The sequence below is a fragment of the Meles meles genome, chromosome 1, assembly GCF_922984935.1.
Source record: "Meles meles chromosome 1, mMelMel3.1 paternal haplotype, whole genome shotgun sequence".
Lineage (NCBI taxonomy): Eukaryota > Metazoa > Chordata > Mammalia > Carnivora > Mustelidae > Meles > Meles meles.
The window spans coordinates 49085778-49107212 of record NC_060066.1 but is presented as its reverse complement, the minus strand read 5'-3'; the positions used below and the strand labels follow the sequence as shown (position 1 = coordinate 49107212).

The 21435-nt window shown below is 36.6% G+C and overlaps 1 protein-coding gene across 1 annotated transcript in view; it reads left to right on the top strand.

Annotated features, from left to right (window-relative positions):
• The window catches only part of CNBD1 (cyclic nucleotide binding domain containing 1), a 385468-nt gene that overhangs the window by 59860 nt on the left and 304173 nt on the right, over positions 1-21435 (top strand). Inside the window, exon 4 of the mRNA XM_046007793.1 lies at positions 29-187. Coding sequence (XP_045863749.1) covers positions 29-187 — 159 coding nt within the window. The remainder of the gene's footprint in view (positions 1-28; positions 188-21435) is intronic.

Sequence of the window (21435 nt, the reverse complement as noted above, 5' to 3'; positions counted from 1 at the left end):
CCATAATCTGTTATGTTCTTTTGCTCAGAAAATCTGTTGAAGACACAGTAGAATATGAACCCCCAAAACGTGATGATTCTCACAATATAGCTATCCATGTTAAAATAGCACGTGGTGGTCTTACTTTATATGAGCCCAAAAAATTTGAAGAAGAGTTTGTAGAATTTCTGGATATTTTAAAGAAATTGTAAGTATTTTTAATATATTACTTCTTGTAGTTGAATAATAGTTTTGAATAGCTCTGCTTTTTTTTTTAAGTTAGCTGCTTTCGGATAAGTGTGCTTTAATTGTATTCTACCATTAGTGATTGATTCAGGAGAGGTAGAAATACTGAAGACTGTTTCTGGATGAATAGAGTCTTCATCATCAATTCCATCTTCATGGCATATCATGGATATATTGGTAATATATCCAACTGTGGCACATTTTAATTTTATGTTGCAAGCAAAATAGGTGTTATTTACTGATTGTGTTAAATCAAAATTATGTTTAAGATTTCATCAGCTTATGGTTACTTGTCAGCTCTTCACAGCATTTAAACTATCTTCCCCATCACACAGGCTTTAAGATAAACTTACCTCATATTCTTTTTAATTTCTTGGAAGACATTGTACTATGATTGGGGCACAACTTCCTGAAGGAAGAGGAGGAGAAGGAGAAAGGAGGGCTTAAATTTAGGTGGAGGCTGGTTTCCAGGGCTGGTATTGCATTTGGGAGTAAAATAAAAGTTGAAATGAGACCATGAAAAACTGTGATAATAGAATAAAGTGAAGAGAAGGTGTCAAGACTAGAATTGTGCCTAAAATAAAAACCAGTAGCATAGAATGAGAAATCAAAAATCTGGCATTTACGTTTGGAGGAATACACTAAGAATTCTATACTAGAAGCACTCTTCAAAATTGTCATTGCAGGGACATCTGGGTGTCTCAGTCAGTGAAATGGCTGACTCTTGATTTCAGCTCAGGTTTTGATCTCATGGTCTTGAATTTATGCCCAGTGTGGAGCCTACCTGAAAAAAAAAAAATTAGCACTGCAAATTTGAGAAAATATGGTCAGAACTTCCAGGAAATTTGAGAATAGTCAGATTTCTGATACTTTTACTTACAACAACATCAATGAAATAAACACAGCAAATACTAGTCCCCTTATAAGAAGAGAGTTATGAGGGAATTATAGAGAAGGAAATCATAACCACCTGTCATACAGGGGTATAATTAAACTGGTAGATATAATTAAACTGGTAAATAGAAAATTTAATGAGAATGTGTTCAGTGATTATGCTAAAAATATACTTTGGTAGAAAATCACTAAAGCACTGAAAGTTACTGGAGCTATAGCCACTTGCATTCCGTTAAGCCATAATGTTGACAAAAATTGCATTGGATTAAATATTTTAAGTGTCTGGAAACCCATGAATCACTCACTGCTGATTTCAGATTGTGCTGGGCTGCAGGATTTTCAATGGGGTAATCTCTGTCTTTCTGAAAATAACAAAGCGGCACTTCCCAGATGACATAGGTTCTGTCTAAAATTCAGGAGGAGCTCAAGTGACATGGTTCTCTGGCAAGGTGTTAAAATCCTAAGAGGTAAATGTAGGCTGAAGGTAGGATAGAAATTAGAAATGGGTAAAAACCCAGTACTATGTTAGCAAGACTGAGCAGGAGCCATGGTAGAAGGCTATCCAAACACAAGATGGAATAGACAAAGAATCTACCACCGCATCCTTATGTGGACCTCCATGAAGTCCACTTAACAACAAATCTACAAATACCCTAGACAGTAGATGTTGGGAGAATGGCAGTTTCCAGAACCCACTCCCTCACTCACATGTGAGAGAATGTGTGGGTAGGTAGAGGAGATCTTGAAGTACTCCAAGCTCCTACTTTCAGTGGCTCAGAATTGGCCACGTATGACTTTTCAAAATGAAGGTAGCAGGTCTTGATGGCTGACAATGGGTGGGACTGTGTCACTCACTGAGTTACAAGGGCAGAGTATATGACAGGGGAACTCACTTTTATGTTTAATATTCACAAAGGCTTTAATTTTTATACATAAAAATTCTGATTCATCCTCGCATGAGTGCTTTGAAGTGGATATGATAAACCAGTAAAAGAGCAGTGCGTGTGCTTAGTCCATAATCTATATTTATTCTTCTACAGACATGTTTTTATCTTCTTGTCTTCTTGGTGCACTAGTGTATTCGCTTTCCATTACCGTATAACAGATTATCATAAACATAGTGACTTAAAACAACATCCATTTATCATCTTTCTGGGCAAGGCTTAGTTGGGTCCTCTGCTCATGTCTCAAAAGGTTTCTTTTTTTAAATTGACATTTAATGTATTATTTGTTTCAGAGGTACGGGTCTGTGATTCATAAGCCTTACACAATACATAGCACTCACCATAACACATATCCTCCCCAATGTCCATCACCCAGCCACCCCATCCATTCCACCATTCCAGCAGCTCTCACAAGGTTTCAAGTAAGGTGTTTGTGGAGCTACACTCCTTTTTGGAGCATGAGGTCCTCTTCCAAGCTCATAAGTGTTGGCAGAATTTGCTCCTTGTAGTTGTAGGGCTGAGGTCTCTACTTCCTTCTTGCCTCTCAGGTAGGCACCCATTTCATCTCCTAAAGACCCGCAGATCCTTGCTGAATCACCATCTCTCAGACCTTCCCACAACATGGAAGCTTAACATATTCAAAAGCAAGCAAAGAAGATTCTCTCTTTCTCCTATTCTGCTAAGGTGAATTTTTATATAACCTGATCAAGGACATGTATATCCCATCACCTTTGTCATATTATATTGGTTAGAAATGAATGTTAGTTTTGCCCCCATCCCTAAAAACTCAGGAAGGGGGTATGAGTGGAGGGTCTTAGGGTATGTTAGCCATATTTAGTAACATCATAAGTCTCTATGACTCAATCACATTTGCAGTGGGGCTGTGTGCTTTATGTACTCAGATAAACTACTTTAACTAAAATTCTGTTTATTGATGGATAAGTTGTCACCTTGTAGCCCACTTTATCTCTAACTAAACCATGATCAGATTGATGGGCTTCCTTCCTGATGTGATTTAACACATTTTTTTTTAAAGATTTTATTTATTTATTTGACACACAGAGAGAGATCACAAGTAGGCAGAGAGGCAGGCAGAGAGAGAGAGGAGGAAGCAGGCTTCCTGCTGAGCAGAGAGCCCGATGCGGGGCTCGATCCCAGGACCCCGAGATCATGACCTGAGCCGAAGGCAATGGCTTAACCCACTGAGCCACCCAGGCGCCCCGTGATTTAACACATTTTTAAAAGTAGTTATCTACTTTCTAAAATTCTTCAGTTTGTTATCCTGACTAAAATTTTAACAAATAAATTTTGAGTAATAGTAGCCTCTTTTTAAAGAAATGCAAATATGCATGGGAAGATTAAAAAGCTGTTGCTTAGGGGTACCTGGGTGGCTCTATTGGTTGAGCATCTGACTTGTGATTTTGACTGGGATCATGATCTTGGGGGTTTGGGATCAAGCCTCTTATTGGGCTCTGTATTCTGAGTGTGGAGGCTGCTTGAGGATTCTCTCTCTCCCTCTCTTTCTCTCTGCCCCTCTCAAACACCACCCCCCATACTCATACTCACACACTCTCTCTGTCTCTCAAAAAGAAGAACCTATTGCTTATTGGTAACTTGGTGAGATTTGGTTTAATCATATTGATTACTTAACTTCCATTTTAATTCAGCAGCTTTGAGTAAACAGTGCTGTGTGAGAGGAAGGATAAATGATTTTGAAACATTAAAATCATTAGAAATGACAAGTCTGGGAGATGTCTTCAGAGAGGTGGGGGTTTGCATAACTAAAAGATGCTGTGTAATTAGGAAGTGTGTGTGAAGAACAGACTGAGAAAGAAAGATGGGAGATAGAAAAAAGAGTTGGGAGACATTCTGTTAAATTTTTTGTTTTAAGGCATATTGGATTGAATATAAGCCTGTAATGTTTATTAGTTCAGATTTTGGATTTTAACCAACAGAAACTGATTCTGGTTAAAACAAACAAAGAAAAGAGGTGGGGAAGAGAGGAAACCTATAGAAGAATATTGGGTAGCTCCCAAATTGAAGAACTATGAGATACTGGAGATGATATGAGCTAGAACACCTCTAAATGTCTCCTTGAGATACAACACTGGACTTGGGGCACCTGGTGGCTCAGTCAATTAAGCATCTGCCTTTGGCTCAGGTCATGACCTTGGAATCCTGGGATTGAGCCCCCTAGTGGGCTCCTTTGCTCAGTGGAGAGTCTTCTTGTTCCTTTAATGCTGTCCATACCCCAGCTTGTGCTCTCTTTCTCTCTCACACAAATAAGAAAATCTTAAAAAATATACAACACTGGACTCATTCAGCTATGAGTATTTTTGATTGGGAGTTTTTAGGTTCACACTTTAGTTCAGGGGTAAGAAGTCAGATTGTTGTAGTTTGTTTTTGTAGCCACCCTTTGGATAAATACCGAAGGGGCAGTGCACTTTTGTTGATAGTTTTACTGAGTTTATATTCAATTGGTAAGGGATAGCCTTTCTAAAGGGATAACATTTCAAAAGAGAAACTATTTTAGAAGGAGGGGGAGATGGATCATGAATAAACATCAAAAGTTATGAACTAAAACATGACTTAGAATTTTAATTTATAAGTAAATTTACTGATTTAATATTTTGTTTCTGGCAATGTTCTTGGTATTGGGACTTTGGTGGTAAACACACAATATCTTTGCCCTCATGGGAACTTATATTCTAATGTGAGAGAGAGAGAGATAATAAATATATGTTTTATGTCAGTGAGTGATAAATGCTAGGAAGAAAAACTAATGCAGAATTGGGGAATAGGGTATGATGAAAATGATCAGAAAAGTCTTTTTTTGAAAGGTGACATTGATTAGATAATTTCATGAAATAAGAGAGAGCTAGGCAATCAAGTATCTTGGAGAAGTGCATTCCAGGCAATGCAAGAGCCCAGAATGGCAACATGTTTTGTAAATTGAAAAAGAAAAATTTAGCAAGGAGGCCAGTACTATGAAAACGCATGAGTCAAGGGAAAAGGTAGAAATGAGACTTTGGAGGTAACCAGGAATCAGATCATTACCTAGAATCCTGTAGGCCATGGTAGGTTTTTAATCTTGATGTAACTGGCAAAATGGGAGTGACGTGTTGTGACTTTTTTTTTTTTTTAATTTAAATTTTTATTTTTTTCAAAGATTTTATTTATTTATTTGACAGACAGAGATCACAAGTAGACAGAGAGGCAGGCAGAGAGAGGGGGGAAGCAGGCTCCCTGCTGAGCAGAGAGCCCGATGCGGGGCTCAATCCCAGGACCCTGGGATCATGACCTGAGCCAAAGGCAGAGGCTTAACCCTCTGAGCCACCCAGATGCCCCAAGACATGAGCAGTTTTTAATTGATAGTCCTGGAAGCACATCAGATTCTTTGCTCACCTTGACCACTAACAGTCAGTATCCTGGACAAATCATCTAATACTCTCACGTTTGTGTTTGATTACACTGCCTATAACAATGACCAGCTTTAAAAATGCAATTGTGTGGAATACTATGCAGCCATCAAAAGAAATGAAATCTTGCCATTTGCGACGACGTGGATGGAACTAGAGCGTATCATGCTTAGTGAAATAAGTCAATCGGAGAAAGACAACTATCATATGATCTCCCTGATATGAGGACATGGAGAAGCAACATGGGGGGGTAGGGGGATAGGAGAAGAATAAATGAAACAAGATGGGATTGGGAGGGAGACAAACCATAAATGACTCTTAATCTCACAAAACAAACTGGGGGTTGCTGGAGGGAGGTGGGATTGGGAGAGGGGGAGCGGGCTATGGACATTGGGGAGGGGAGGCGAACCATAAGAGACTATGGACTCTGAAAAACAACCTGAGGGTTTTGAAGGGTCAGGGGTGGGAGGTTGGGGGAACAGGTGGTGGGTGATGGGGAGGGCACGTTTTGCATGGAGCACTGGGTGTTGTGCAAAAAGAATGAATACTGTTATGCTGAAAAAAAAATAAATATTATTAGTATATTAAAAAAAATGCAATTGTGGATTGCTTTGGTAAAAATAATTGGTTTCTTTATAAATGACTAATTTCTGAAAAGAAAAGTGACATGCATATATATTTGTGAGGGTCTTGGAAAGGGTAGGAGAAGAGATGAACTTATAAATGAGCTGTGAAAAGCAGTTTAAGATCTTCTGAGGAAACTTGGCCCAATTGTGTTTTCTCCTACTTTCTCCAATTAAAGATGCTTCCTTTGAGGGAATGAGGCATCAGAAGATCATTATGTTTCAGTGGAGCAGTGATGCAAAGCCCTTCTCAGGAATGACTCAGAGGAATTGCTCCCTGGAAGGACATGAGGATTTTTGCTTTTTTAGATTCAGGCTGCTTAAAATCCAAATACAATATGGTTCCTACAATGTTGTTTTCCAGTGAAATGGCATTATTTCCCATGAGAAATTGTAATCTTAAACTATATTTTAAGGCTGTATGCTGATGAGAGAAAAATACTTTGTGGGGTAATTCTGTTAAAAATACAGAGTTTGGATAAAAACTGACTTATGGAACATAGGTTAATAAAGAATGGTGTGAATTACAAGTAATTTAAATTTTTGACAGAAAACAGTCATCATTTAGGATATAAGATTGGAATTAAATGAAGAGAGTTATTTGTGTTTAAGAGATGAGTTAGCCAGGTTTACACACTTCACAGCACTCACGATAGCACATACCCTCCCCAATGTCCATAACCCCCTCCCCCTCTCCCAACCCCACCTCCCCCCAGCAACCGTGTGTAAACCTGGCGATTCACAGACCTGTACCCCTGGGGATAAAAATACATTATATGTTTATAAAAAAAAAAAATTGGAAGGGGAGGCGAACCATAAGAGACTATGGACTCTGAAAAACAACCTGAGGGTTTTGAAGGGGCAGGGGTGGGAGGTTGGGGGAACCAGGTGGTGGGTAATAGGGAGGGCATGTATTGCATAGAGCACTGGGTGTTGTGCAAAGACAATGAATACTGTTACGCTGAAAAAATAAATAAATAAATGAAAATTAAAAAAAAAAGAGAGATGAGTTAGCAAAAGAGAGAAATTAAAGACTCCTTGACAGTAGATTGATATAATAGAAGAGTAAGGCACTGAATCTTAGTCTATCAGGGTAAAAGTCACAGTCACATTGGAATGCACATATTGTGAAACCCCTGAAGTTTGTAGTCTGAAAGACCTGGGTTCTAAACTGGACTCCTCTAATTACTGGTTTGTATGATCTTGGGAAAACTATCTCTTGATATACAATTTACTCATCTACAACATGGGCACAGTTAGATTAAGAAGTGCACTTGTTGCGATGAGCAGTGGGTAATGTATGGAACTGTTGAGTCACTATATTGCACACTTGAAACTAATGTACACTTACATTAAACTAATATACTGGAATTAAAATTAAATTAAATTTAAAGAATAAATACAATGGGCACAATGATTAACCTCATAGGATCATTGTTGTGAAGACTAAATAGAGTTAAAAATGTAAATTCCATCCATATTACTTAGTCTGTCCTATGTGGTACATTGTATAAGTCAATCTTCCTTTTGCCAAACGATCTTAGATCTTACGTATCTCTTTTTTTTTTTTAAAGATTTTATTTATTTTATTTGACAGACAGAGATTACAAGTAGGCAGAGAGGCAGGCAGAGAGAGAGAGGAGGAAGCAGGCTCCCTGTTGAGCAGAGAGCCTGATGCGGGGCTCGATCCCAGGACCCTAGTATCATGACCTTAGCCGAAGGCAAAGGCTTTAACCCACTGAGCCACCCAGGCTCCCAGATCTTATGCATCTTGATAGGCTCTCATACAAAAGATTTTACTATGTGCTTGCTACATTTGAATATAAAGGGATTCCTAATATCTCAGAATAATGCATCTCATTTTTTATTTCTTTAAGAAAGACTATGCAAATTTCTCTTACAGTTTTTTAAATAAATAATTCCTATTAATTATTTATCATATATTTACATTAGTTTACAAATTTGTCAGTAATATTTTCATACTGAAGTTTCAGAAACTAGTATTTGGTCACAAATTAACTAGTACTTTAAAAAGTTATATTTTATGCTATCCTATTATTTGGAAATAAGCAAATATCTTCTATTGCAATGTTTCTTGCAAAATTTTTTTCACTATGCAGATGTCATTTGCGTTGCTATAACAAAAATACCATAAACTGTGGCTTAAACAATAGAAATCTATTTCTCACAATTCTGGAGACAAAATCTAAGATCAAGGCAGATTCTGTGTCTGGTGAGGTCCCTCTTCTTGGTTCATAGATGGCTGTTTTGTGGTATCCTCACATAAAGGAAGGAGTTAGAATTCTTTGGGGTCTCTTTTTAAGAGTACTAAGTTATGGGGGCGCCTGGTTGGCTCAGTGGGTTAAGGCCTCTGCCTTCGGCTCAGGTCATGTTCCCAGGGTCCTGGGATCGAGCCCCGCATCAGGCTCTCTGCTCAGCGGGGAGCCTGCTTCATCCTCTCTCTCTCTCTCTGCCTGCTTCTCTGCCTACTTGTGATCTCTATCTGTCAAATAAATAAATAAAATCTTAAAAAAAAAAAGAGTACTAAGTTAGGTATTCTGAGACTCAGTTTCCAATATGTAGAGTTGTGGGGGTTTCCACACCAACCAGCAAGGTGTTCAAGAATTCATCCTCAATTCTGACACTCTCCAGACAAAGCATTAGATTCCACAGATTAAGTGTTCACTCCTACAAAACTGCTTCTCCCCATCCCCAACAAGCCACACAATTACCTCCCCTTCTAACCAACTGACTAGAAATCACACATTCCTATGTCTCCATTTTTGGGTTTGATTAATTTGGTAGAATGGTTCACAGAACTCAGAGAAACATGTTACTTACCTGATCACTTATTATAAAAAGATATAACAGGAACAACCAGATAAAAGAGATGCATAGGACAAGGTGTATGGGAAGGGTGTGAAGCTTTCATGCCCTCTCAGGGTGTGCCACCATTCTCCCCAAATCTCCTCTTGTTCACCAGCTTGGAAGTTCTCCAGACCCTGTTCTTTTTGGTTTTCTGGAGGTTTTATTACAAAGTAATGACTGATAAAATCACTGGCCACTGGTGATTGATTCTTTCTCCACCCCGCCCCCCGCCCCGGATAGAGGAAGGAATGGGAGTACGGGGCGTGTGTGTGGAATGAAAGTTCCAACTTTTTAATCATGTAGTTGGTTTGTTAACCAGCCCTCATTCGCAGGTGGGGTCCAAAAGTCACCTTATTAATAACTAGAGACACCTTTGTCAATCTTAACACTAAGGAAATTCCAAAGGTTTTGGGAGCTGTGAGCCAGGAACTATGGATATATACTCAGACCAGATATATACTCATATGACCAAATTTATATTTCTTAGAAATCACAGTATCAGACACTAATCCTATTCATGAGTGTTCCACTCTCGTCACCTACTCCTCTCCCAAAGGGCCCACATCCTAACACTATAACTTTGAGGTTTAGGATTTTAGCATATGAATTTGGGGATGACACAGACATTATATCCATAATAAAATGTATATTATTTAACATAGATGTGAATGTCAAAGCTGTGACTCCTTGTCTTGGGTGATTATTTCATTTTGTACTTCAAGTTAGAATCTTTTTATGGAAATATTTTACTAAGTATTTGGTGTAAGTACTTTCTTATTATATTAGATTTATAAGTGTAATAGAAAGCAGAGATTATGTACAGAGAGATCACAATGGAATGACTCTAATGGAATGACTATAATGACTATTATAACACATAATAATTATGTGTTATAGATATAATAAGACAATGGGATATATGGACTTTGAAAATATTTCTTGTAACAATTGTTTTCTTAAATTATTGCAAAAATGCAAGTTTTTCTTAAAAATTTTATGTATGGCCTTACAAGGGACATTACTTGCTTTCTTAATGTAATTACTTATTCACAAAGTCATCTTGAAAGTTAGTTCTAACTTTACCAAGCGAGATGTCTTAGTTTTCTATGTATAAAACTGTGCATTATTTTTATGTGCAGAATGCTTTTGTACTCTGGGATTTTTTATCTACTGACATAAAGAACTGTTTTGGAGAGACTTAGGAAATCAAGTCTAGGCCCAAGTAGTACTATATCTAGAAACTCTTTGAAAGATTTGATTGTTTCTAGTAGACTGTAGGTCTACATGGTCACTATTGTCTAAATGTCAAATCTTGGGTCTAATTGCAGAGAGGTAATAAACTATTTGGTGGTCTTTAAAAGCTTGAAACATGGGGCACCTGGGTGGCTCAGTGGGTTAAGCCTCAGGTCATGACCTCAGAGTCCTGGGATCGAGCCCCATATCAGGCTCTCTGCTCAGCAGGGAGCCTGCTTCCCCCTCTCTCTCTGCCTGCCTCTCTGCCTGCTTATGATCTCTCTGTCAAACAAATAAAATCTTAAAAAAAAAAAAGCTTGAAACATGATTCCTTATTTATCTCTCCTGTCTCATCCATTAAACACTTATTCTTGCAAAAACAGTGGTTTAATTGGTTTCCTTAATATTCAGGATTGAACTGATAAATGTGTGGCTTGCACATACCTTGATTTGGCTAAAGAGAGTGTGGTAAGTATTCTGTAATGTGTTTGCAACTTTCATTTATGGTTCTCAGTGGATTTGAGACTCTACCTCCTTTCTCATGGTCTGCATGGAATTTTTTTTTTTTTAATTTAATTGATTTGAATGTTTTTTTTGTTTTTTTTTTTCCATTTTATTTATTTTTTCAGCGTAACAGTATTCATTCTTTTTGCACAACACCCAGTGCTCCATGCAAAACGTGCCCTCCCCATTACCCACCACCTGTTCCCCCAACCTCCCACCCCTGACCCTTCAAAACCCTCAGGTTGCCCCAACCTCCCACCCCTGACCCTTCAAAACCCTCAGGTTTCCCCAACCTCCCACCCCTGACCCTTCAAAACCCTCAGGTTGTTTTTCAGAGTCCATAGTCTCTTATGGTTCGCCTCGCCTCCCCAGTGTCCATAGCCCGCTCCCCCTCTCCCAATCCCACCTCCCCCCAGCAACCCCCAGTTTGTTTTGTGAGATTAAGAGTCATTTATATTTATGGTTTGTCTCCCTCCCAATCCCATCTTGGGTCTGCATGGATTTTAGTTTCAAAATGAGCCACTACATTGGGTTTGCTGTACAGCAAGTTATTCCATCAGCATATGGTTCAAAGCTTTCTTTTGTATTAGATCCTATCAACAGGCCTGGCTTGGCAAAAATTTTTCTTTGAAACATTTATTTTCTATATGTTTAAAGGTAATTATTGTGGCTAAAATTTTCATACATTACGTCTCTACTATTTGCTACTCGATGTTACAAAAGTAATAATTTTAAACCTAGCTCCTATTGGTTTTCAATTTTTTTGCATTTAGAATTCTTATCTGAAAGCAATAGAACCTGATTTTTCAGTTAAGAAGAATTATTAAATTTCTGGTTATTTATCATGATTTCCTTGAAATGGGATATGTGTATAAAAGAGTACAGGGGCGCCTGGGTGGCTCAGTGGGTTAAAGCCTCTGCCTTCCGCTCCGGTCATGATCCCAGGGTCCTGGGATCGAGCCCCACATTGGGCTCTCTGCTCAGCAGGGAGCCTGCTTCCTCCTCTCTCTGCCTGCCTCTCTGCCTACTTGTGATCTCTCTGTCAAATAAATAAAATCTTAAAAAAAAAGAGTACAGGTAATATAAGTATTCTTGATATTTTTAGCCACATTTATTTTTAGAAAGAATGAACTAATTGATATTGCCCCTAGCAAGGAACATTCACTTTAAAAAAATTCAGTTTCATAAAACAATGACAAAAGATGTAACATAATTATTTTAATTTGCATATCTTTGCTTCCTTCTTGAGCTGAATTTTTCTTCATCCATTTATTGGCTATTTGTATTTATTTGTGTTGGTGTGAGCTAATTGATCATAGTCTCTATCCATGTTTTCTATTATGCTTTAATTATATATTGATATAAAGAGCTTTCTGTGTATTATAGATATAACATGGACAAAGTACCATTTATAGAATGGAGAATAAATGCTTCAAAAAAGGATGTTATGGAGTGCCTGGGTGGCTCAGTCGATAAGTGTCTGCCTTTGGCTCAGGTCATGATCCCAGGGTCCTGGGATCAAGCCCTGTATTAGGCTCCTTGCTCAAAGGGGAGCTTGCTTCTCCCTCTCCCACTCCCTCTGCTTGTGTTCCCTCTCTTGCTATCTCTCTCTCTCAAATAAAGAATAAATTCTTTAAAAAGAAAAAGAATTTGTCCAACATATATACTTCTCCAATATATATTTGCAGGTCATGCTAGATTTTGACAATTGTCAAATGACGATATATAGCATATCTTATTAACAGCTTTATTGAAGCATAATTTACATACAATAAAATGTACGTTTTAAATTACACTGTTTGATATGTCTTGACACATGTATACATCTATGAAACCATCACCACAATTAAATAATGAACATATCCATCATTCCCAAGGGTTTCCTTGTGCACCTTTGTATTCCTTTTTTCTTCCCCAATCTGTCCTCAAGCAACCACCTAACTGCTTTCTGTCACTATAGATTAGTTTAATTTCCTGGAATTTTGTATAAATAGAATCACACAGTACATACTATTTTTTAGTTTGGCTCTTTCACCTAGCACAGATATTTGGAGATTTATCCATGTTGTTTTGTTTATCAATAGTTCATTCTATTTTTTTCCCCCCTGGTCCTGAGTAGTAATGTGTTATATGAATACACCACAGTTTATTCATCTATTTATGGACATTTAGATTTTTTAAGCTATTACACAAAGCTGCCATAAACATTCATCTACAAGTCTTAGTATGGGTGTTTGCCTTCACTTAAATAACGCCTAGAAGTAGAGCATCTTGATCATTTGGTTAGTGTGTGTTAAACTTTTTAAGAATTTGCCAAACTGTTTTCCAAATTTCTTGGGCCACTAGACATTCTCACCATCCCCTTGTGAGAATTCTAGTTTCTCTATATTCTTGCTAAACACTTCCTCGGTACAGCATCAAAAGCATGATTCATAAAAGAAAACTTAATGAATTAGAGTTCATAAAAATTAAGTATTTCTTCTTTTTGAAACACTCTGGTACGAGAATGAAAATATAAGCCAAAAACTAAGAAAATATTTCCCAAACATGCATCTAATAAAGGCATTTTCACATTTTCACAAAATATGAAGAAACCTCAGTATCTGTGCAACTGTTTTCCCATTTTCTCTTAAAATGTGCAAAATATTTGCACAAATATTTCACCAAAGAATATATATTAATGACAAGTAAGTACATGAAAATATCAACATCATTATCATTAGAGAAGTGCAAATTAAAACCATGATATATCACCACATACCTAGTAGAGTGGCTAAAATGTTTAAGAGTGGCCTCTGTGTAAGTTTAAGATATATAGTATAATGACTTGGCTTACATGTATTGTGCAGTGATTACCACAATAAGTTTAGCTAATATCTTTCATCTTAAGTAGATACGAAAAATGAGTTTTTCTTTGTTTTGGGAAGTTTTAGGATCTACTGGCTAAGCAACTTTCAAATCATTGTATTTTCTAATCAACTACTGTTAAGTATATGTGAAAGCTATTTAATTAGGTTTATATATATTTGGACTGGCTGGCTTATTGAACTCATCTTCATTCCAACATATTTCAAATTAACTTTCTTTTAATTATTTTTAAGTGCCACAGTACTATCCAGGAATAACGATCATTTATCTGCTTTCAAAGAGATATATTTTGTTTTCCTTTATTATCTTAATGCATTAAAATACATTATAGTAGTATTGAATACATAATTGTGGGAATAGTGAACAGCTTTTTCATATATTTTGTTTTAATAGTATGCCTCTAGTGATTTACCATTTCATGTGATATTGGCTCTTGGTTGAAGGGAGAAAACATATTTTAGAGTAGAAGCATTCTTGTCAAAACGTATTCAGTTGAAAACCTGGCTTGCAACTTGCTAGATAAGTGATCATAAATAATTTGTCTAACCTGAGTTTCTTAAAAAAAAAAAAAGGTGGTAAAATATCTCGTTCCCACGTTTTTATGAAGCTCAAAGAGACAGTGCACACAAAGTGTATAAAGTATAGTGTTTTGCACATAGTAGGTGAGATACACACATATGCATATGCACACACACCCCTTCATTCTTTTCCACACTGCTCTGTGTGCCAGCAGGATGATCTTTATAAACTCTCAGCTGCTCTTCCTGGACATCTTTTCTGTTGTATTTAGTAAAATGGGATTTGCAAGAAGATAAAAATAGGTGGAAGCAGACTGTAGACTGTTATTCCTTTGGATCCTTTCTTCCCAAATAGAGAAGGCTGGCTGTGTCTTTCTACCAAATGCTGTAGTACCCCCCTTCGACACCTACAGCCCTTTCAGGATATCAAGGATCCCTCCTTTCCGAAGTACCATCAGGCCTATTGTGGTTAACAACTTCCTGCTGTACGTGTCCCCAGTTCTAGCTACTGGTCTTTCACCCCCTGTAGACTTCCCTCAACTCTATCTATATTTCTGTAAATAAGCCCTTCATTAAAATTCCCTTAATGATCTCTTTGAGTGTGTAATCTCCTTCCTCTTTGATGCAATATATACATTGTTCTATGTAAATACATATAGCATTTCCAAATTCTCCAGAATGCTGTACCCAGATCCTTACTATTTGGCCCCTTTCTACCCTATATTGTGCTATAAGCCCCATTTATGCCTGATCTGTAGTTTTCTGACTGGGCTACGGTTTCATGTGCTTATGCTAATGCTCTTCCCTCTACTTTGAACCTGTCTCTTCCCATTCACTTTTCAACTTTCTGTGTGAAGCCTTTTTATACCAGGTAAAAGTCTACAATTATTTGTTTGAGCTTCTATGGGCAGAGATCTATATAAACTCCTGTTTTAGTACCAGAATAGTTTATTTGCATGGCCAAATGTTAAACTTTTGTTATTAAACTATAATCTCCCTAAAGGTGGGAATTTGTCTCCTAATCATTATTTATTCCATGTGTAGCATATAGTTTCTAGCATACGGTAGGTAATGAAATTTTTACAGAATAAGTGAACCCAGTTATTATTATTAGGAGTTATTTCATATAATCTATTAAATTTGAAATGTTTTGGAGAAGATTGTAAGCTACAGTGATTCAGAAGTTATGTTTACTCACTGAATGAGTGAGCTGTCCTGTCGAAGTTGAAACCTTTCAGGGATGCAGTGAATGGGGTGGGGTTGGAGAGTGTTTTATGCCATACTCGCTGTACACATTTCTTCATTTCCTTAGTAGTGGAATGAAAATAGATCTCATATGTTTCACTGCCCTAACATGTTTTTCTTTCTGAGTTGACGCTTTGTTTTATAATACTAAGTGAAATTCCATGGAGTTTAAATAGATAGGGATTAACTCTTCTCCTGATAGAATTGAGGCAGATGGTGGGAGATTTGAGGAAACTTTAGTTACTCACTTTTTAAAAAAGCAGTAATATGCTAATTTCTGGTAGTACTTGATACCCTGGAATTTTTTTTTTTTTCTCCAGAGGCCACCTAGAACACAGTAGGACATTAGTAAATATGTATTGATTGTTGCACAAATAAGGATTCAATATTCTGTTTTTCTTTTGTTTTGTTTTTATAGTGGGAAGCGTACTCCAAATAATTATTAGGAGGAAAGGAAATGTTTTGTCCTATAACTTTAATTTTAAACATTCAAAGGTATAATTGGACTGTTTTATTTTATAGAAGAGAAAATAGTAGTGATCAAAACACATATGAAACAATACTCAATCTCAGTAGTCATTAGGGAAATGTAAATTAAAATTATAATGAAATACCAGTATATGACCACCAGACTGAAAAATTTAAAAGGGAGACAATACAAAATTTTGGCAAGGATGTGGACTTCTTATATACCAATTTTGAGAGTATAAATCAATACAATCACCTTGTAATACATTTAGTGTTACCTAGTATAGTTAAATATTCACACAATTATAATCTACTCGTATGCATAGACTATAGAGCAACCATTGCACATGTATGTACCAAGAAGCATATCTAAGATTATTCACAATAGCATTTTTAAATTGAAATGTTATAAACCTTCTAAATGTGTAGTAACAAAAGAATGGATATAAATGGTATTCGGTCCATGTAATGGAACACTATATTACAGTGAATGGATGGACATTCATTACCATTAATCTAATTTACAGGAAGCCAATCTCCATATTGACCTTCATGTGTCAGTGACATTTATGTGTCAGTGTGGGTGGATGAACTTCCTCCTGAGGAAATAACAATAATAAAAACAAAAAAGTCTTTTATTTTCTAAAAACATAAATAAGACATGAGATAATCTAGACAGTGTGTTTGAAACAATGTTGTCTCTAATTCAAAGTTAAAGTTGGCCAGTGGTTTCTATTTTGAAATTTGTTTTATAAACTATGGATTTAGTATTCCTAATAAGTAAGCATGCCTCTTTGTTTACATTTCACAGAATAGAGACAACAGTCCCTATAATCCACCTTAGTTTTTATGTTTGTAAGTGATATGCTTTTTATTTTAGCAGTGTGTATACTGATTTTAGCCCTCTATGTAGAAAATAAATATTCTTCTGTAGAAAAAAAAGTGCAATCTCTACCATAGCCTAGGTGTATTTAGAAGTTGAGTATATACAGTGAACATTCCAAGTAATGAATCATGTAATGTAATTTTCATCTTTTTTTCATTTACAGAAATGTTAAAATTGTGTCTTCAAATCAATTCAAATTTAGACTTTATCAATAAGTTATTAATTCACAAAATCAAATTAAAAATCAGGTCACATTTTCCCCTTTGTAGTCTCCATTCTCTTTATCATTAATCACTGAAAAACAAGAGTATTTATTTTCTTGTGTATTTGTAATACAGGAAATATATTTTTCCTTAGTTTAAATAAGAAAATGTCAGAACAGAAACTATGAAAAACAACACTGAGAAACTAATTTTAAATGATTACTCTTCTAGAAATATTTTTTAATAAATAGATATTTCAGATAAATTAGCTCTTCAGTGTAGAAAAGACTTTTTTTTTTTTAATTGGAAATAATCTGTCTCTGTATAGGAGGCCCCATGGGGTGTGTGTTTTTAAGGCCATTGTCTATGTCTATGTTCTCAAAGCTTCAGCTTGAACCACCTACTATCTGCTTCTCAGATTAACTGCCATTTTTTACAGGGTAATAGCAATGTGGTGACATGCTAGATTCTTCCAGTGTTGCTGAAAAATGTAATAATTTATGGTGCCTGACAGAAAAATCTTTTTGATTGAATTACTAAACTAATAATAAACAATTGTGCTTCCATAAACACAAATTGTTCAATTTTTGCTATTTTAAGTGATGTCGATACCTTATAAGCTCTAAAAGGTAGATTTTTCAACAGCTTTCAAGTATTTGCCTTTATTTTCTCCTGTGATTACCTTTTTTGAGTTGTCTTCACACTTGAGACTAGAATTTGTAACAGTTGGAAATTTATCACTTTAAAGAATGAGACAAATCAAACAATGTGTCAAGAAGAATTACTTCTGGGATAGTATGGTGAGAAGTTTCCTGACCCTCAAGTTGATTATTCCCCTGACTGTAAGCAGTGTTGCTTGCCGCTAGCTCTCAGCTGCCAGCTCTGAGCAAGCGAGCTACCCAGCCCAAACTATGCCCTGTCTCTGGCATGCAGTGATGGGACAGTGATGGAGAGTATTTTTTGTCTTATTTGCTTTATTTTTTTAAAGGCTTTTTATTTATTTGACACAGAGATGGAGAGTACAAGTAGGCAGAGCAGAGGGAGAAGGAGAAGAAGGCTCTCTGCTGAGCAGGGAGCCCAAAGTGGGACTCGATCCCAGGACTCTGGGATCATGACCTGAGCTGAAGACAAGTGCTTAACCAACTGAGCCTCCAGGCGTCCCTGTCCTATTTACTTTGTACATTTCTCTACTTCCTCAGTGAATGTCTAACTCACTGACCAACATTTGTATCTCACTGTGGGCTTATTTTCAGATTTTAAATACATTTTGAAAAAGTATAAAAAGTTCATTAATTTAGATACAACACTAAAGACATGATCCAAGAAAGAAACTTCTGCTTTGAAAAAGACAATGAAACTGGACAGCAGCATGCAAAAGAATGAAACTGGACCACTTTCTTATACCATACACAAAAATAAAGTGGATTAAAGACCTAACTGTGAGACCTGAAACCATAAAACTCCTGGAAGAAAATATTGGCCTTAGCAACATTTTTCTAGATAGGTCTTCTGAGGCAAGGGAAACAAAAGCAAAAATAAATTATTAGGACTAGGGAGCCTGGGTGGCTCAGTTGGTTGAGTGACTGCCTTTGGCTCAGTCATAATCCTGAACTCACGGATCGAGCCCCTCATCAGGCTCCCAGCTCCATGGGGAGTCTGCATCTCCCTCTGACCTTCTCCCCTTTCATGTTCTCTCCCACTCTCAAATAAATAAAATCTTTAAAAAATATTATTAGGACTACACCAAAATAAAAAGCTTTTGCACAGCAAAGGAAATGATCAACAAAATGAAAAGGCAACGTGCTGCTTGAGGGAAGATATTTGCAAATGATATATTCAGGAAGGGTTTAATATGTAAAATATAGAAAGAATTTAGACAATTTAGCACCAAAAAGCAGTTTGATTAAAAAATGGGCAAAGGATTTGAATATACGTTTTTCCAAAGAAGACATACAATTAACCAATAGACACATGAAGAGGTATTCAACATCACTAATAATCAGGGAAATGCAAATTAAAACCATAATGAGATATCTCTTTATCTGTCAGAATGGCTAGAATCAAGAAGACAAGAAGTAACAAGTGTTGGGGAGGTTGTGGAGAAAAAGGAATCCTTGCGCACTGTTAATGGGAACGTTAATTGGTGCAGTCACTGTTGAAATAGTATGAATAAATTATGGTACATCCAGACAATGGAAAATTATTCAGTCCTAAAATTAAATGAGGTATCAAGCCATGAAAAGACATGGAGAAAACTTAAATGTAGATTACTAAGTAAAAAATCAAACCTGAAATCCTGCACACTGTATGATTCCAACTATATTGGATTCTGGAAAATATAGAACCAAGGAGAGAGTAAAAAGATCAGTCATTGCCAAGGATTGGACAATGGGGAGGGGTTAACTGATGGAGCACAGGGGATTTTTAGGGCTGTGAAAATACTCTGTATGATACTATAGTAATGAATACATATCATGGTGTATTTGTCCAAACTCATAATGTATACCAAGAGTGAACTCTAATATACAGCATGGATTTTGGGTGATTATGATGTGTCAGTGTAGGTTCAGTAATTTTAATGATATACCACTGTGGTGGGGGATGTTGATAATGTATAGAGACAAGGGTAATATGGAAAATCTCGTACTTTCCTGTTACTTTTGCTGTGAACCTAAAACTGCTCTTAAAAATAGTCTCTAAAAAAATTAACCAGGTGAATACACAGTTAACATGTTACAGTAAGTTAAAATTAATATATGGTGGAGTTTATTTTAGAGATTAAAATTTATTTTAATAGCTTTTTAAATGACTTCTGTCATACATATTATGGAATATTTAAGAGCCTGAAGGGATTTCTTAGATTTTTTGGTTACACTTTACTGTTTCATGGAACAAATTATTTGCTGTAGTGTTATTATGGGATTTGAAAAGATCTCGGGATATAGGCTAATAATAAAATTTGACATTTACTGAGCTTTACATTTGCTATTGCTTTTGATATTCACAACAATCGAATTAGGTGAGAATTTTTATTTCCCCCATTTTAGCAGATGAGGAAAGTGGGGTTTGGATCTGGGACTTGGTATGGGGACTTAGATTTGGAACTCACATTCAGAATAGTCTGACAGCAAAGACTCTGTCTTCACTGCAGTATATGTGCTTGAATATTAGTGATTTGCAGAACTTTTATATATAAAAACTGTTTTCTCCTGTAGAAGTAGGGGTAAGTCACTGACTCCTGATTGCCTCTCCTCAGGCTGGTGTGATGGTGCTTATGTGAGCAAATGGGGACAGCAGGTGTGTTTTAATATGCCCTTTACTGTAATACCATCAAGGTCCCCAAGGGGGTCACAGCTAGGAGAGTTTATAGTTAATCTCCCAGCTTATTTAAACTCCTGACTCAGAAGTTTCCCCTCAGACCCAGGGGTGGCTATTCTCTAAATAGGTCCTAATTTTTCTTGGTGAAGAAGTTGTGATTGCATTCCAATATGGCGCCTCCACCACAAGCAGCTCTTATGATTAAGAGCAGCTCAGGAGCAAAAGCAGATAATAGAGTTTAATATTCCTTGTTAAGCACATTCCTTTTCCTCAAGTGCTGAGAGTGAGGCCAGATTCAAGATTCCTTTCCTACACATTCACATTATAGCACAAAGGCAAATATATTCCATAAATACTGAGAAAATACAGTTGATCATTGTTACCTACAATAATTATGGTCTGCAGTCACTGCCAATACTGACCATTGCTCATGGAATACAGGGTCCTTGTACTTGCACGCATGCAGTCGCATTTTCCTCAGCTGATCAATACATAGCCTTGTCTTACATGGGATACTTTAAGCGACATTTTATTTAATATATATTGTTGATTCATTAACACTGAACTTGTGGCCATCAGCACTCTAACTTATGCCTGAATGAAGCTTTATCAAACACATGTATTTTCTCTGTCAGGCATATCACAGCCCTTACACTTAGGAACACCAGACAGCACTTTGGCATTGTGTCTGGCGGCCATTTCACACCATGGAATCACCAACAAAAAGCACAAAAAATTTGCAGAACATGACACTAAATAAACCCTGAGAAGGACACTTTCTTATAAATGTGAAAGCTGAAGAAAGCAGAATGTTGCCCTTGTTTGACTTCACCTGGGGTCATGTGTATTGGGAGACTCAGGATTTTTGCCTTTTATGTGTCTCTGAATCTTGTTGTAAAAGCACAACAAGTATTGGTTTTGGGGTTACAAATAAATTTTAGTGAGTAGGTGAATTAAAAAATACAGAACCATGAATGATGAGAGTCAACTATTACTGACACCATGCTTAATTTTGTAATTACTGTATTTTAAACACTCTGAATGAATTGCAAGTACATTTTTGGAGCTGCTCAATACTGAAATATATCAACCAGTGTGGGATTTTCCAACCAATTTTTATATCCTTTTACCTATTCCTAGGCAAATTTCTATTTGCAAATGAGCCTTGCATTGTCCTGGATCCTCAAGGCTTCCCACAGACCATCCCTGTGTATCTGTT